We start from the raw sequence: 17602 nt of genomic DNA on the forward strand, positions 1-17602 counted from the left end.
CTCTCTTAGCGCTACCCTGTAATTACACATGGCTCGAAAATAAATTCCAAACTCCCAGTCTAGCACACCTTGTCCCACCCATTATCCCCCAACGAACATTAAGTCGTATTGTTTCTTCTTCATATAGCCTTTGCTCCAGACAGGACATTGTCCCCTATAGATGTTAGGCAGTTTACACCGCCATGCCTTGGTCACAAAGGTTTCCTCAACCTGGCGCATCCTCCTTCCTGTCGCCAGAATCTCTCGAGTCTTGGCACAAAAGGAACTCCTCCGGGAGGCCTTCCTGGATTCACTGGCATGCCAGACCATTTTCTGAGCTGCCCAGCTCTTCTCTGACCGTCTGTCTCTCCAGAAACTCTTCCCATTCGTCCTCACACGGCAGGGACACGACAAGAATAATTTCTGGGACCCTGTGCATAGGACAGGCCTCTGGGTTTGCTGAATGACTCAACAAACGAGGGTGTTCGTCGGCCCCACCAGCCGGGCACCTAGTAGGAGTCGGGCACTACGGTCTACGCTGGACACGGCTCCTGATCAAAGGATGTTATGCTGTATTCGTTAACTCAGAGCTATAAGCGCCAAGAGGGGCATAGAAGTGACCTGGAGCTCTGCCTTGCTCGCAGAATTGCGCGCGCAGACGGCTTCTGCCCTTTGCCTCGGTTTCTCCATCAGCCGGAACCCGCCCTCGCCGTCGCCCTCTCGCTTTGCTAGGTCTGCGCAGCCGCACGCTCCCAATCCCGGCATGCCCCGCACTCCGCCCCGCCAGCGAGCACCCTCTTCCCGGCAGGCCCCGGGAGCCCCGCTACATGCCGGGAGTTGTGGTCTCGGCGGAGGCGGCGCCACGGCCGGCCCGCAGCGCGTGGCAGGAAGCGGAAGCGGCCTGCGACCCGCCCTCAGCCCCGCCCCGCGCCGCGCCGCTCGCCGCGGTGCTAGCACTGACGTGTCTCTCGGCGGAGGTGCTGCGCTCCGGAGCGGGCTGGGCCGCGGGCAGTGTCACCTCACTTGGAGTGGAGCGGAGCCCAAGCGGGACCCGGAGCCTGCGCAGCCGCCGCCATGGCTAGTGAGTCCCTCGGGGTAGCCCCGGCGACGCCGGGAAGGATTGGATCCCTCTTCCCCTCACCGGTCCGGGCGAATGCCCACCCACCGGGCCCGCCCGGGTGCCATCAGAACGAGCACCGCGTTCCCTGTCTCCCCTTAGGGTCCTCGCGCGCCCTCGCGCGCGGCCTGCTCCCCTAGTCCCTGCTCCAGCTCGTGCTGGGCGGAAGGCGGCCCCGGGGAGCGCAGGAGGCTTTTACGTGCCCTAACTCTGCTTTTGTATCTCCCATCAAAGTCAAATTTCTGGAAGTCATCAAGCCCTTCTGTGTCATCCTGCCGGAAATTCAGAAGCCGGAGAGGAAGGTAGGTTCCCCATACGGCCGCCAAAGAAGGTTTCATGAAACTGGGCGCCTGAAGTTTGCGGTACAATTAAAAATGGCTTCAGCACGCACGGTGGAAACTTCTCCCGGTCCATCCTCCTGAGCTTTGTCGCAAGTGACCGGGCTGGGCGGGGGGTTGCACCCACATCAGGCCGTGTTGTATTGGGAGCACCTTTCGAGGACGTTACCCCAGTGAACAAAGGCTTCCGTTCTCTCTGTCCCCAAAGTGGATCTCGGGCCTTGAATGAATAAGGCCTCGGAAGCCTCAGGGTACTCGGACCGAGTGACCCAGCTTCCCTTCTTCACCTCGACTGGAGCGCTGTGTGGTCGGTATTTTCCCCGGAGAAGATCTGAGAATGCATGTGCTCCAAGGACCGAACAGCGGTCACTTTTTCCCCCGCACAGATGCCTTTGTACCTTTTACGTAGACTGTCACAGTATTGAGGAAAAAAAGCATTTTGCGAACTCTACTTTTTACAGCAGACACGTTACAACATGAGAAGATAAAACATAGACCCTTAATCAGAATTGGGGCGCCTGCAAGGCTACGGCCCAGGGTAGCGAGTGTCGCAGGTGATTAGTAAAGCTCTTCAACAGCAGGAAAGTTGTATTTAGATTCTTACATTGAAAAGAATGAATAGTGAAATATTTCTGTTTTTAGACTATTGCTCACACATTCACACGTACCTACATCAGTTGACATCAGCATGGGCGCTAACCCTTGTGGTCTTTTTTTTCTTAACTTATAATCATTTTGTGCAAAAGTGCTCCATATACGTGCTGCTTCCAGTGGGCAGAATATAATGCTGTGCTATTCACCCCACCCCTCTGGCATAGTAGAAAGGGACGAGCTTTGGACTCACTCTTCACAAACCTCTTAAAAGCTGTCCAGCCTTGGCCATGTAACTAAGTGTGGTAGATGGAGCAGTGGAAATGCGTGCCAGGAATAGCAGTGGCCCAGGAAGGGATTAAGCCCAGAAGCTGTGGTTTCTGAAGGTGGGTTTAGTGGACAGATAGAAGTTTTTTTGAGGAGAGGGGAAGGAATTCCAGGCCCAAGGAGTACGTGGTGTGCAAAGACCAGGAAGACAGCAGGTGGGAGGGGTTGGCTATAGTGCCGTGTTGCTAGAACATAAAGGGCGGTGGGGAGAAGTGCAAAGGCCTGATAATTAGAAAATTGCTCCGGAAGTAGGTAGAGATGAGAGCGGTTTAGAGGCCTTTGCAGTAGAGGGTGTCTGGGGTAGACTAGAAGATGATGGTTTCAGAGGCTAGTTCAAAGGTAAAGTAGCTAGGACTGGGATAAAGAGCTTTTCAAGTTTTGCTGTTGAACTTGGCTGCGTCCCAGAGAGAAGACTTGGTTCTTAAGAAACGAGGAGTCTCATAAAAATTGTCGATTCTTTTTTTCCCCTAAAGAATCATTTCAGTACAAGCGAGTTGGGTTCCTAGTTAGCCTGATGGGATGTCACCTTCCATTGGCCTAATTTTGTGGTGCAGCAAAGTGCCCGGTGGGTGGGGGAGCATTCTCAGGAGGAAGAAGAGTTCTGCAGATTCAGCTCCGCTTCGTGTGGTGCAGGAGACACTGTATGCCCGTCGCCTTTGTGCCTCAGCCTTGCCCGGGCCTGCCAGAAGCGGTGGTCAGGAAAGACTGCAGCTTCTATTCGGACCAGAGAGCCCGGGCTCTGACTCAGTGCTCACTTAGACTTGACCTCTCTCCCCCTCCTGTTGAAAAGTACTTTTTCAGAACGCAGTTCTGTTCACTCAACACCCCTGCTCACCAAGTACTTCCCTATCAGACTCCTCAGCCCACACAACATACAGGGTGTTTTTTAAGCCTCTTGCAGTACAGGCAGCAAGTCCAGGGAAGGCAGCTGTAGAGGCAGAACACCCGCAAAAGCTGCCACTACTTAGTACCTGGGGGTGGGGGGTTCTAAACTTGTTATTTTTTTATTTTTTTATTTTTTTATTTTTTTAATGTGAATTTAAAAGTGCGAGTGGGGAAGGGACAGAGAGAGAGGAAGACACAGAGTCTGAAGCAGGCTCCAGGTTCTCAGCTGTCAGCACAGAGCCCGATGCAGGGCTCGAACATACGGATCATGAGATCGTGACCTGAGCTGAAATCAGAAGTTTAACCAACCGAGCCACCCAGGTGTCCCTAAACTTTTGAATGGTACTTACAAATTATCTATGAAATGATTCCCAATAGTCACCTATCCTACCTGTGTGCCCAAGGAGATGTGAAACAGTCTTCAGCAGTTGCTGTTAGTAGGCAATGAGTAGGTTCAAGGCGCAACTCTCCCTGTCTTCCTCTCAGTATTGTTTATGACAGTTTGACCCTTAATTCATAGCAAATACACTGTTGAACGATCACAAATTGCAAATTAGTTAACCTACAGAATTGCAAGATTTTACCAATTACAGAAGCTTTTCAAATGAGAAGCGATCGTTCACTGGTCATACGGGCTTGTCTGGTTTCAGAATCCCCTTCTGTTGCTGCCATCTTTGATCTCGGGTCTAATTCCTAAACCGTCAATGCTGGTGGTTAAGAGCATGGTTTTTGTACTCAAACTCATCTAACTGTGGGATTTGGGACACATTAACTTTCCTAGGACTCCATTTTCTCATTCTATGATAAAGATGATAATGCCACATGGCAAGAGGACCAAATGAGATGGTACCTCTGAGGGTCTCTGCATAAGTGTCTTGTGCATAGAAAGCACACAGTACATGCGGTTTGGAGCATTCAGCTCTCCTTTGTCTGGTGAACTGAGAAAGGGATCCAATTGGAATTCATTTCCACTAATTTGCTTATGAAAATCACCTACTGCCTGAATTCCTTCTCTTCCCCTACAGATTCAGTTTAAGGAGAAAGTACTGTGGACTGCCATCACCCTCTTCATCTTCTTAGTATGCTGCCAGGTAAGCGCGGCCTGCACCCCAGAGCTGGCATGGGAATGAACAGGCTGGAAGGAAGTACGCTGACTCCTTTTCTCTGCTTCTTTCCAGATCCCCCTGTTCGGGATCATGTCTTCGGATTCAGCTGACCCTTTCTATTGGATGAGAGTGATCCTAGCCTCTAACAGAGGTAGGACCTTGGCCGCCTGCACTTCCTACCATGTAGACCTGACTGGCCTCCCTTAGTCAAATGACAGGCTTTGGTTTTGTGTGGAATTCAGAGGGTGTTTGGGAAGAATGTTGGCATTCTGTGCTGCGTAGCCTTAGCAAATGCCAAATTCAGCACCGAGGCCTGGTGTCACGTTCAGAATTGTATTTGAGCGCAACACAAAAGCTGTAATAACAAGATAAGTCCTGGTCGTGGAGGGTAAAAACAGCCTGGAAAAACTAGGATGTGTTTGAAACCTCTGAAACGGCGACACTTGTATCAGTCCTTCTCCTGTTTGGATAACATTCTTTGGAATATGTAATTTATTTCTCTGCAATGTTTATTTTCATATCTGTAGTTACACGTATGTGTCAAAGAAAACACGTAATGGTGTTTTGTGTGTTTTAGCCCATTACCTATGGGGGGAGGATTTTGAACATGTACATTGATACTGCTTTTGATGAGCTCAGTTTTAAAATATAGTTCAAATTAAGTTTCAAACCAGTTGGAAGTGTAGCTCATCTTTGCATAATGAAAGTAGAGGTTTATTCCCAACTAGATACAGTGGTACAGACCTTCTTCCAAACTCTGGAAAGTATTGGAATGTTACCCTTTTTTATTAACCAATGAGGAGATGAACCTTACTCATCTCTGTAACACCAGAACAAATCTGTTTCTGGTGAATGTGAATGCAGTCATCTGTGAGAGTGCCATGTGACCTCCTAAACAGAATAAGACGCTGCCTGGCCAGCTGAACAGAATGAATGGGATTATACTCTAATCACTGATATTTGGGGATTATTCTCAAAATTAACCGCCACTAGCAAACTGAAACACATTGGATTTGTATACAGGGCTCACTGTCGAATTTTGCTCATTCAGTTCTAATAATGGGTTGCTTTTCCAAGCTCATACCGAGTGTGCTTTGCCTTGCCCTTTCTTCAAGGCACGTTGATGGAGCTGGGTATCTCTCCCATTGTCACTTCCGGCCTCATCATGCAGCTCCTGGCTGGCGCCAAAATAATTGAAGTTGGTGACACCCCGAAAGATCGAGCCCTCTTCAATGGAGCTCAGAAGTGTGAGTGGGAATTTGAGTAATGTTCGGATGTCTATTGTTGGGAATTCAAATTTGCTATAACGTTTAGGACATCAAGACAGGTTTTTTGGTACCCTTAACCTCTTTGGCCCCCCCCACCTTGTTAGGTGTACTGTGGGCTGTGTTAGTGAGAGAGCTCTTGGATGGGTGGGATGAGGCAGGGGAAAGGCGCCAGACACCATGTGATCGTGTGGAAGGAGTGGGGCTTGGGGTCTCTGTCTCCCCAGCCACAGTTCAGAGTGTGGTAAGAATTCAGTTGAACAGTGTGTGCAAAACATCTCTCAGTGCCTAGCACGTAGTAGGTGCTCTACAAGTGTTGTTTTCTTTCTTCTGGGAGTTTGAAAGGCTTGAACTTGGGGGAGAAGGATCCTCTCAGTCCAGCTCGGCAGCCTCACACAAAGTTAGGTCATAGCTTTGAAGTCTCAGTTTCTTCATCTGTGAAAATGAGAATAATGGTATTTGCTTTATGGCAAATAACAGGTTACTGTGACAGTGACCGGTCCTCGGAATCAATCACATTCAGCCTCTGACTGTGCAGTGAAATGTGTTTAATTAGGAAACAGCTTCTTCTGCAGCTCTTATTTCCTTCTACACCAGCATGTTTTACACATCTTGAGTTAGGAGGTTAAGTGACTGAGCAAAAAAGACTAAAGCAATACAGACATGTCCGTTTTAGACACACATCAGGATTTAAAAAGATACATGTAAATTATTTTTCAAAAGTACAGACCAGCTATTTTCTCTTCATTTTGAAATTTTTCTGTCTTGAGATCTCAGTTTTATTAGGCACTCTTTAAAAAGTGCAGTGGAAACTATATCTGATAGGTACTTTGGAATAAAATTGTCTTTTATGTGCCAGCTAAGCAGAAAAGTGAAATTGAATCTGGTTTGGTGGAACCAATAAAACCATGCTGATCCCACTGTGCATAACAATGGAGTATAATGAGATCCAGGAAACAAAGACATCCGAATACAAAAAGAAAAGTATCTTGGGCCAGCAGAACTTTGTGGCAGAGGAAACTGGTAGCTAAATTGATGGCGCTGTGAGGTGTTTCCTAAAAAAACACATTAACTGCAGGCTGGGAAAGGATCACTTGATCCCAGGGCTAATATTCGGTGTTCTGGATTAGACCCAAATGAGCCTGGGGAGGGCCTAGGCATGTATGTCAGCTAGAGGGCTCTCCCGAGCCCCAGCGACCTGCCCTGAGTTTGGGTGCAGCGGGTTGGCACCGTCACCAAATCACATGCCTCTGGACGTCATGTCCCCCTGGCTCCCTGACTCACCTTTCGTTAAGAACTAGATTTGTCACATTTCAACTCTTTCTCTCCTGCCGTCACTGAAAGGAAAGTGAGTTTCGGAGAAGCGGAAGTTGAGGAGCCTGCATGGTTTTGTTGGAAGGCGTTTGGGTTGCCTGGGCTTCCCTGGGCCCATCTTGCAGGCGGCGCCGAGTTCATCTCCCGCTTCGCTCCCCCGGCGCCTGGCCCGGAGCTGGAGTTCAGTAACTCTCCTCTCCCAGACCACGCAGTGTCCCACTTTGAACGCCGCTTTCTTTCGATCCCCAGTGTTCGGCATGATCATCACCATCGGCCAGTCCATCGTGTACGTGATGACAGGGATGTACGGAGACCCTTCTGAGATGGGTGCTGGAATCTGCCTGTTAATCACCATCCAGGTAATCGCTACTCTGACACATCCCCCCTTCTGAGTCGTCCCTCACGTGCCCCGAGCCTTCCCATGTGACAAACCCGAGGCATGCCTCAAGCAGGCAGGAGAAGAGGCCAGAGTCCCTGGGGTGGCCTTTCCGAGTTCACCAGAGGAAGGCTGTGCTAGCTGGGGCTGCCCTGCCCTTAGCGTTGACACCGGGGACGCCCGTTACTGTGGGGACTGTCCCCACACAGAACAGAACTGCAGCCCCTTTGTGGTTTTTCGTTTTCTTTCTTTTTTACTTCCCACAGCTCTTCGTTGCTGGCTTAATTGTCTTGCTCTTGGATGAACTTCTGCAAAAAGGGTACGGCCTGGGCTCTGGGATTTCCCTCTTCATTGCCACTAACATCTGTGAGACCATCGTGTGGAAGGCGTTCAGCCCCACCACCGTCAACACCGGCCGAGGTGCGGGCCCTGGCCCCTGGGGACGGGGTTCGGTACACAGGCCCAGAGTGCGCAGAGCAGGGGACAGCAGCCCCCGTTCCAAGGAAAAGTCCTCAGTTGTAGCTACTCTCTTCTCATGTTTCTCTGGACCTGCAGACCTGCTTTCGTTGGACTGGTTTGCTTTGGTTCAGAGGAACCTTTGTCTGTAGAAGGTTTTAAACACAGGTTTGTGCTCATACCCGGTTTTCTTGTGATGGACATTGAGCACTGTTGTTACAGCAGTGAGATAGTGCACACCTGCACACATTCATCTTTACATGTCTTGGTAAATCACCATCCAGGTAATTCGCTTGCTGTGAATAAGTTTCTAAAAATGAAATTACTGGACGAATGCACATGGTCCTGCGATGGGCAGTTTTGTGAGCGAGGCCTAAAGTTGGAGCTCACCAGGGTTTAAATCCTGGCTATTGCTGATGGTGGTAAGGGCGCCAGGATTAAGTGAGAAATAACATGAAGTGAGTGACACGTGGCTCAATGTCGATGCGTATTGCATGTAAGTGTTCCATCTTATACCGCTAAGGAAGGGAGATCTTGTTACAGGCAGTGTTTTTAATAAAACTTTCTAAGCATTTAGGGAAGTATGACTTACTAGGAAAGGAAAATCAGATTTTTTTCATCACTCAATATGCTATTTACTCAGAGAGTCTCGTGAGAAGTAAATATTCATGCATATTTGAGTTTTTTTGGTTTTGTTTTTTTTTTAATTGAAATGCTGGGAACAGTCTCTGGCCTCCAGAGACTACATGGTCTCATTTGTGAGACTGAAGGTAGGTCCCTGCACACGTGAGGGCCATATGCGTCTAATAGATTACAAGGAAAAGTGTAGCTAGATACAGGAAACGTCAGAAGGGCCTCCAAGAGGAGTGGGCAGAAGCAGACATGATTCCTCCCTGGGCACTTCCCAGAAGTTTAGGAAATCCAGGGCAAATTGGGAGAAGCTGGAAGGTGGGAAGGAAGTGAGGGTTTTTCAGGAGTGGGTGTGAAAAGGCAGGACAGTGAATGGATGGTCCGGTTCCGGTGTGTGAGGACTCCGCCGCAGGTGTCCTGCAGGAGGAAGTGATGCCAGTGCGGGGAGCTGGGAGGGGAGGAGCTAGGAAGGCTCAGAAGCCACCAGCCAGGGCTTTCTGGCCAATGTTCTGCCTTCTATTTGGGAGCAGGCCATGAGGCAGTGAGAGTGGGGTGTGGAACGAATGATTCACCCTGGACTGCGGGGTGGGGGTTGACAGAGTGCACGGCCAGGTAACTAATCAGTCATTCAGCTTTGAGGAGTTGTGGAAAGCACTGGTGAGGGCCTGAGGAGGAAAGCATGGAAGAGATGGGGCGGAGGAGGCCTTCTTCAAGGGTGATGGAAAATGGCGAATGGGTTTGTTTCGGCTTTAAAATCAGAGTGTCATGCTGTTAGCTGCTAGTGGTTAGGACCAGGCTGGGGAGATGGTGCAACCGGGAAGGGTCACTCCATGGCCACGTGTGTGGGCAGTGAGTGTCACCGTGGGAGCCATGGGGGGAAGGGAATGGGAGAAGGGGGTTCAAGGAGGACTGGACCCCGGAGGTGGGCACAGGTCACAAAGGCCACAGGGCTGAGAAGGCAGCATGGCAGCAGAGCTGGAACTCTGTCAGGCATATGGAAATGCATTAAGCACCATCACCCTCCGGGGTCTGGGAGAACAGCCGGTCCCTGGGCAGGTGGGCACAGCCCAAGTGGGGTTAGCAGGGACCGTGCAGGAACGAAACTGCCTCTGCCCCCAACGTGACACTTAGCCCTTAGAAACTCCGTCTTGTTCCCAGAGATTCAGCAGGTAATGAGTTTTGAGAAATGATTATGTTAAAAATTAGGAGAACTCGAGCTTAACCCTGGCATCACCCTTCACTCAACATGTACTGATCTGTCAAGGACCAGGTGCCATTCTAGGCACTTGGAATATGAAGGGAGCTGAGTGCTGAGGTCAGGTGTTGGGACAGGTACCTTGGGGAAAAACAAGGCAGAGGAAAAAGATGGAAACATCAGGAAGGTTGTCACAGGGTTAGTCTGGGTGATCGAGAAGATTCCCTCACCCCCACCATGTCCATCCCCCCAAGCTTCCATTTGAACAAAGTCCTCTAAAGGTGATGGAGCCCTGTGACTATGTGGGGGAAGAATGTCCCATTTGGAGGGAACAAGCAGCTGCAAAGGGCCCTGAGGTGGGAAGGTAGCTGGTGTTCAAGGTCAGCTGGCACAACATGAACAAGGGGTAGACGAGTCAGAACTGAGAAGGTGTAGGGGAGGGGCAGCATTGAGTGCGGGCTGAGGGGAACAAGTCCTTCCTTCCTGGGCTACTGGGGTGTCGTCCTCTGTGAAGTCGGCGCGTGCCCTGGCTCCAGCTTTCAGATCCCTGAGCTCTGTGCCCCAGGAAGAGGGGCCAGTCCCATCACATGACCGGGAGGAGGGATGCATGGGGACTGAGGACAGCATCATAGGGTAGATGGGGAATTCCCAACAGCTGGGACGACGTGTTTCTTCCACAGTAGCCACGTCCAGAAGAGGCCAGCGGTGATGCCCGCTAGACGGGTGACCTAAAGTGTCGTCTCAAGATGGTCCAGAAGCCAGAGGGAGATAGCCTGTGGCGTTAGAGACTTGAGCAAATGCACAGGCACAGGACCAAGGTGCACCTCACACTAACATGAGATCAGTTAATTTGAAAGGTAGAACGGCATGTTTCCGCAGGGTGTGCGGTCTCTACAGAAGAAACAGTGGTGAGGGTCGAGAGAACTCTCTCCCTGTGGTTACGGGAGCAGCACCGTCAATGCCAGGGCTTACTCTTTCTGGCCACCAGGAACCTTAGAGCCAGATTTAGTTGGTGGCTTGTTTCTTTACCACCTGCGTCCTTTCCTTCGGCAACAGGAATGGAATTCGAAGGTGCCATCATCGCGCTGTTCCACCTGCTGGCCACCCGCACCGACAAGGTCCGGGCCCTGCGTGAGGCCTTCTACCGCCAGAACCTCCCCAACCTCATGAACCTGATCGCCACCATCTTTGTCTTCGCAGTGGTGATCTACTTTCAGGTGCGTCCAGATCTGGCCACAGCCACTTCTGATGGGGTCAGGCGCTTGACCACAGCAAACACAGTTCAGGCGGGACATTCTGAAATCTCAGTCCCTTGAGTCAGGCCTGTCAGCAGACAGAGAAAATCTGTGAGTTCTTAGTTCAGGAGAAATGACAAGTAACTCAACTCTAAACCCTCATCTGCGTCTTACCCAGAGGTTGTGTAGCGAGGGTAGGCAATAGCCACGTCTTGGAAAAGGCCTTCCTCTTACCTTCCAAATTATTAGTCTGTGTCACACGTTTCTGCACAAGAGACGTGAATTGCTATTTCCTGTTCTGTGGTCGGATTAACCTTTTTTATGTTTTGATTGGCTACTTTGTATTCTGATATTTATTGATTTTGGGTATTTTTTAGTTTATTTTTGGGACAGCATGAGTGGGGGAGGGGCAGAGAGAGAGGGAGACACAGAATCCAAAGACAGATTGCAGGCTCTGAGCTGTCAGCACAGAGCCCGATGTGGGGCTGGAACCCACAAACCATGAGATCATGACCTGAGCTGAAGTCGGACGCTTACCCAACTGAGCCCCCCAGGCGCCCCTGTATCCTAGTGCCTATTGATGATGGGGGACAGCAGTTGAGAAAGCGGTTGGAAAGGTATTTAAACCAGGCAGATACTTTTTTCTGAGGACCTAACACTTCTGGTTCTTCAGCAGAGACATGGATGCCTCATTACAAACAAACAGACTTGCTGGCGTCTGACCAAGTGTTTGCATTTGGAGCATGAACATTTTATTATAAATCTGGTGTATTCTGAGCCCTATTCTAAGCACTGAGAGTTTGTGAAGATAATAGAAAAAAAAAGAACCCTCTCCATTCTCCAGGGGCTTTAGAGGGAGAGCTGGTATATCCTAGAGAAGCTCAGCTTTCCTGTTCATGATCAAAAATGCCCTAAAAGGCTATGGTGGGGAGCCAGGCAGAGGCCGTGGTGGCCACAGAAAGCACAGGCCAGAGAGGTGCCACTGGGCCTCCAGCGTGTCTCTTTGGCTTCTCTCTGGCTTCTCTCTGGATCCCTCGGAGAGGGGCATGTGACATGCCGGACTCTGGTTTCCGACAAAAGTGGGATTATTTCACTCCTGGGGTTTGGTGCGAGTCTGCGCCAGCACTTCTGGGAACCTTCTGTTCAGAGCCCGGGTGCGCAGGTGGGTGGGGTCAGGCCACAGAGCCCTGGACCCGGTGCTCGGGGCCAGCTCCCTTGCGGCGGTCCCCGGCCAGAGGAGGCGCTGAGGGCCACATCGCCGTGCTTGGCTCCCCAGGGCTTCCGCGTGGACCTGCCCATCAAGTCAGCCCGCTACCGTGGCCAGTACAACACTTACCCGATCAAGCTGTTCTACACGTCCAACATCCCCATCATCCTGCAGTCGGCGCTCGTGTCCAACCTGTACGTCATCTCGCAGATGCTGTCCGCCCGCTTCAGCGGCAACCTGCTCGTCAGCCTGCTGGGCACCTGGTCTGTGAGTACAGCTGTGCCTGCGCATCGTGCCGGTGCCCAGACCTTTCATTCAGAGCTTTTTTCCTACTCCGCATGTCAGATGTCCTTTTCTGTGAGGGGGCTGCACCGCGGCCTTTTGTCTGCTCAGAGCTGTGTTCCTCCTGATGCCAGGGCGTGACGAGGTGGCACCCACAGTTTTTTCGTGTGTTCTTTCCAGGATACGTCTTCCGGGGGTCCCGCACGTGCTTACCCAGTTGGTGGCCTATGCTATTACCTGTCCCCCCCGGAGTCATTCGGCTCGGTGCTAGAAGACCCAGTCCACGCTGTGGTGTACATCGTGTTCATGCTCGGCTCATGTGCGTTCTTCTCCAAAACGTGGATCGAGGTCTCGGGCTCCTCCGCCAAAGACGTGAGTACAACTTACAGTGGGGGAGGGGACAGGGGCGCAGTAACCCTTACCCGTTAGTGGTGGACTGTCTCAGCTTTTTAGCTCTTCCTGAGAGTGGCCCGCACACACATCACCCTGCTGCGGGGCGGCTCCGAGGCATTGATGGCCAGAGACTAGTGAGTCAGTGGCCCAGAGCTCAGTAGTCAGTGAGCACTGGGTTTGGGAAGTTGGAGCCAAACTGTGGGGTTAGCCTTTGTCACGTGACGTCTTGCAGCACGTGTTGGGGTACCTGTATAAGGGCTGGGAGTGTGGAAGTGAAAGCTGTGAGGGCCGAGTACCACCAGGAGACATCCGCCTTCTCTTCGACTTCAGTGTAAAGTTTAACGTTGCCTCCTTGGTGGGCGTCCTGCAGGTGGCCAAGCAGCTGAAGGAGCAGCAAATGGTGATGAGGGGCCACCGAGAGACCTCCATGGTCCATGAGCTCAACCGGTAAGTGCCGGCCCCATCCCCAGGCTCCGTGTTGGAGATTCCCTCACGCTAACCATCCTGACCGGGCTTAGGGACTTCTGATTTATTCACACTTAGCCTTGGGTAACGGGATAGGGAAGTCCCCTGCGTCTGTGACTCTGTGAGCTTGCTCACTGCCGGAGACCAGAGACAGAAGAAATAAGTACATGTACAGCAGCACGCGGGCCCACCGTCCCAAACAGTGAGCTGGCCATTGGGCACGGGGATCCCCCTTGTGCTCCAAGGGCAGATGAGGGCCAAGGTGGAGGTGAGGCTGGCGAGACCACGCAGGGAAGGGACAGCGCCCAGGGTCCCCTTAGGAAGCTCAGTGAGGCCGACCTCCGAGAGTCCGCTGTGGGAGTTTGGGGAGCATGGCGGTGGGGGGTCCCAAGTGCCGCAGGGACTTGGGGACATGGAGGAGAGGCTAGCTGCGGCACTTGATGACCAGCTGGGTGTGGGGTTCCACGACAGGGAGAACACTCCGGGTGGCCCCTCGGGTACATATCAACGTACCACCGCACCTCTTCCCTTCCTCTGGAGCTGCGGTATGGGTCTCTAGCTTTTCAAGTCGTTAGCCTCTGTTGTGACCACTTATTTCCTCCCCTGCCACGTGGAAGCAGCGTGGATGGTGACACGAATGAGGGAGGTAACTTCACAGAATGAGGTGGCCGACAAGGGCTGTCCTGTGGCCTGTAGCTGGCTCTCCTCACCTAAGGAAGCAGCCACGGGGGAAGCCAGCGCTGAAGTTCCAGATTGTTTCCAGGTCTCCGGCAGGGGCAGTTCTAAGGATTCTCGGAGCCCTCCAGAGTGCTGTCACTGTTCAGGTGTAATACGTCGCAAGCCCCATAGGATTTTTAAAATTTTCTAGTGGTCACATGAAAAAAGCAAGAATATACCTGAAACTAATAACATGTTATATGCAGAGTATATCTTAGAAAGAAACTAAAAAAGAAACTGGCGCAATGAAATTTAATAATGTATTTTATTTAACCCAGTATGTCCAGAATATCATTTTAACTTGCAGTTAACATAAGAAAAAGCATAGTGAGATTTTACATTCATGTCTTCAAAATCTCTCATGAGGCTTGGTGTGGACTGGTCCTGTCTCGCTAGCCCCACACGGCCCTCGCTGGACTGTGCAGCCCCAGTCCAGACCAACAAGGCCTATACTTGGGTGAAGGGTCCAGGAGGTAGCGGAGTGGCCTCTCAGGAGTCAGGTGCCTCAGTCAGAGGTGGGTGTGTCGGGTGGCCTGGCAGGGGGAGTCTGCCTGGTGACGTGTGGCTGACTGGCCCCTCACCCCCCAGGTACATCCCCACCGCCGCAGCCTTTGGCGGGCTGTGCATTGGGGCCCTCTCCGTCCTGGCCGACTTCCTGGGCGCCATCGGGTCTGGAACCGGAATCCTGCTTGCCGTCACCATCATCTACCAGTACTTTGAGATCTTCGTGAAGGAGCAGAGTGAGGTCGGCAGCATGGGCGCCCTTCTGTTCTGAGCCCCATCTCCCCGGATCAGGGAGAAGGAAGGGAGCCACGAGACTCCCCATAGGGAGCACTGCCGTGGCACCGCGACTCTGGTCTCTTGATGGTTTTGAATTTCCTATTCTTGCATTCCACTTTGTAAAGTGCTAGGATTTTTCCAGTTTGAAATTTTGCTTTTTATTCTGGCCTTGGCAGGAGGAATTGTAGAACGGAGGTTTTATTGAGCTGACTGCCAGAGGTGGGGGTGGTGAGTGACCGTCCCCAAGCGTCCACGTCACTGTTGTTTTAACCTTCACACCTGCTCAGTGCCATCGGCGGCTGCAGTGGTCTGAGCTGTGCCCCCGCCGTGGGGCCATCCCGTCGGTTCGAAGCACAAATCCTGTGGCGGCGTCTGCATTGAGGCCGCAGGGCACGAGGCCAAGAGCAAATTGCGCTTTCTGGCTGGCGGGCTCACTAGTGAGTCCTTTTCACAATCAGGGGTAGGACTATCTGGCTCAAAACTGTTTTTCCTGGAAAACACAATTGTTTTCCCTTTTTATAAGTAGTTTTTTAGGACTTCTTCCAAAAGAAAGGGATGGATTTTTCCAGAAGACGCCCACTGTTGATTTTTCTGCATGTGCCTGTTGACTGTTCGCATTGACTGTTCTAGTCGGGCTTCGAGGCTGAGGAGTCGGCTTGGCTGCCCCGTGTCTGTCTGTAGTCGGCGTGTGTCCTCCAAGCAAGCGAGGCCAGGGCTCCCAGCCTCATGGCCTTGTGCCTGACCAAGCCAGGTGGACGTTGTGTAGAGGACCCTTGAAGGGATGTGTGTCTGTCCAGCCCTTCCGGCTGTCGCCATGGGTCAGGCCTCGCGCTGGGCGGAGGGAAAGGTGCACAGATGTGGAAAGGTGGCAGCTGGGCGCTCAGCACCGCCGCCTTCCGGGCTGAGAACTTCTGATCATGTTTTTTTAGCACTTTTTTTAAATTGTGCCTGGGACCAAATGCATGTAGAGTAAGTAAGTGACCCAATGCCACCCATCTCCTGTCAGCTTCCATCAGGAGCACCCAGCAAAGAGGAGGGCCTGGGCCCCAGGTCAATGATGAAATCTGGATCAGGGGGCTTAGGATTTTTTTACTGTTTGGGGTGGGTTTGTTTTGTTTTGTTTTGTTTTTTAGTAAGTTGCTCCAGTGTTTGGTATGAAAAGACTCCCAATTACGTCTAAAATGAAGTTCTGTTTGCAGTAACAGAGGACCTAGATTTTAGGAATTTTAAGGCCTTTAGGAAGGCTCCTCAGGGGCAGGCCGTGCTTGGCAGCAGGGACAGCAGAGTCAGGCACCGTGAACCTGAGGGGTTCTCGCTGGAAGATGCCCCGGTCCTAGAAGGGGAGCACCCGGGGCCCTGTGGAAAGAGCTGTTGCACCAGCAGGAGGCCCACAGCGGCCTCTGAAGCCCAGAGCCACGGTCACGGTGCGGCCACTCGGGTGGCAGGGCAGTCCCGAGTCGGAGCTCCCAGGAGACCTCACTGGCGATGCGAACCAGGACACACACTGACCAAGGGACAAAACGCAACTTGCCTGAAGCCACCCGGCAAGCCAGTGGCAGAACCAGGACGGGCCTGGCAGGCCTGTTGCCCCCCCCAGTCCAGGGCATACCACCGCATCACACGTGGCCTTGTCAGACCCAGTCCTGAGCAGAGACTTGACGCCTCCCTGCCTGTCGCAACACACGGTCTGCGCGACCCGCCCCCCTCCCCGGGGCAGCGCCGTGGGCACCAGCCTGGGGAGGGGGGACTCTCGTGGCTCGTGCTCTGTGGTCCGTGATCACAGTGGGTAGGGGCCAACCCCAGCCTCCAGGGGACTGTCACTGTGGACGCCGCAATGGCATAACTGAGTTAAGGTGAATAAGTGACAAATAAAAGCCAACTTTTTACAAGCCCCTTGGTCATGTTCTCTGGGTTTGCAGTTCCCAAGAAGGCCACCAAGGGAAGAGCTGGGTGCCCCCCGGTGTGCATGAGGCATGTGAGCCCTGCACAGGGTGCCCCGGGTATCCCCTCAGTGGACATTCCTCCTCGGACAGGCATATGGCCTGGAAACGTCCTTCTCCTGGGGGTGGCATCAGCTGCATGCCTAGGGTTTGGTGAAGAGAAACACAGGTGAAGTGCTGGGTCCTCCCGGAAGTGCAGAGGGGTGGGGAGGACTGTCTCACCTATGAAGGCAGCCCTGCCACACCGTCCCTGCACGGCGCCCTCCCGCCCATCCAGGCCCCTGGGTGCTGTTGCCCTTGGCTGTGACAGCAGGCATTGCTGTGCAGCCAGCCGTGACGAGCCAGATGTGAAGCTAAGCCAGAAGGGTTTCCCCCGCCCCAGGACCCCATCACAGGGATGGCGGTGGCCGGCGTGATGGCCGCTCCCTGGAACGGGCACTGAAGGTCTCCCCATGGCTTCCACTCCGGGGAGAATAATGCGTGTTTCCAGGTTGATGGGAGAGAAGAGCTCCCCACTCACCTGGATTTTGAAGGTGACAGGCTTCTGGACATGGAGCCCTCCACTGCCACTGCCGGGCCTGGTGCTTCCTCGGTGACTCCCAACTGACAAGTGGGCGGGACCTTCCTCCTCAGCTGGGCTCCAACCTCAGTGTCCCAAGGACAGCCTTAGACTTTGGCTTGGGAAACTGATTTCTGGGGTGCCTGGGTGGCTCAGTCAATTAAGTATCCGACTCTTGATCTCAGCTCAGGTCTTGATCTCAGGTTCATGAGTTCAAGCCCCTCATTGGGCTTCATGCTAGGTGTGGAACTTACTTTAAAAAAAAAAAAAGAGGTCCACCTCACCCCACTGCCCCAAACATTCTGGGACCTTCCATCACCCTGCCCAGAACCTTTGGCCAGCATGCCTCCACGTTGTACACTCCTTTCCATTCGGCACTCGTTATTGGTGCCCTGGGGATAAATGGGGCAGGAGTTGCCTCAGAAAGCTCACCCCCCCCCCCCCC

At 52.5% G+C, this 17602-nt stretch overlaps 1 protein-coding gene and 1 long non-coding RNA gene across 2 annotated transcripts in view; one reads left to right on the forward strand and one right to left on the reverse strand.

Moving 5' to 3' along the window:
- Nucleotides 1-900: 900 nt before the first annotated feature.
- Nucleotides 901-16547, forward strand: SEC61A1 (SEC61 translocon alpha 1 subunit). Its single transcript, XM_029916029.1, has 12 exons — nt 901-1060; nt 1331-1398; nt 4263-4328; nt 4416-4494; nt 5459-5590; nt 7172-7281; nt 7565-7718; nt 10636-10796; nt 12091-12288; nt 12484-12675; nt 13067-13143; nt 14467-16547. Exons 1-12 carry the CDS (start codon nt 1054-1056, stop codon nt 14651-14653), a joined length of 1431 nt encoding a protein of 476 aa, XP_029771889.1. The 5' UTR covers nt 901-1053; the 3' UTR covers nt 14654-16547.
- The window catches only part of LOC115273128, a 10448-nt gene continuing 3270 nt past the window's right edge, over nt 10425-17602 (reverse strand). The window contains exon 2 of the long non-coding RNA XR_003900704.1: nt 10425-10902. This is a non-coding gene — a long non-coding RNA (uncharacterized LOC115273128). The remainder of the gene's footprint in view (nt 10903-17602) is intronic.

This window comes from Suricata suricatta, chromosome 12 (genome assembly GCF_006229205.1).
Source record: "Suricata suricatta isolate VVHF042 chromosome 12, meerkat_22Aug2017_6uvM2_HiC, whole genome shotgun sequence".
Classification (NCBI taxonomy): Eukaryota; Metazoa; Chordata; class Mammalia; order Carnivora; family Herpestidae; genus Suricata; species Suricata suricatta.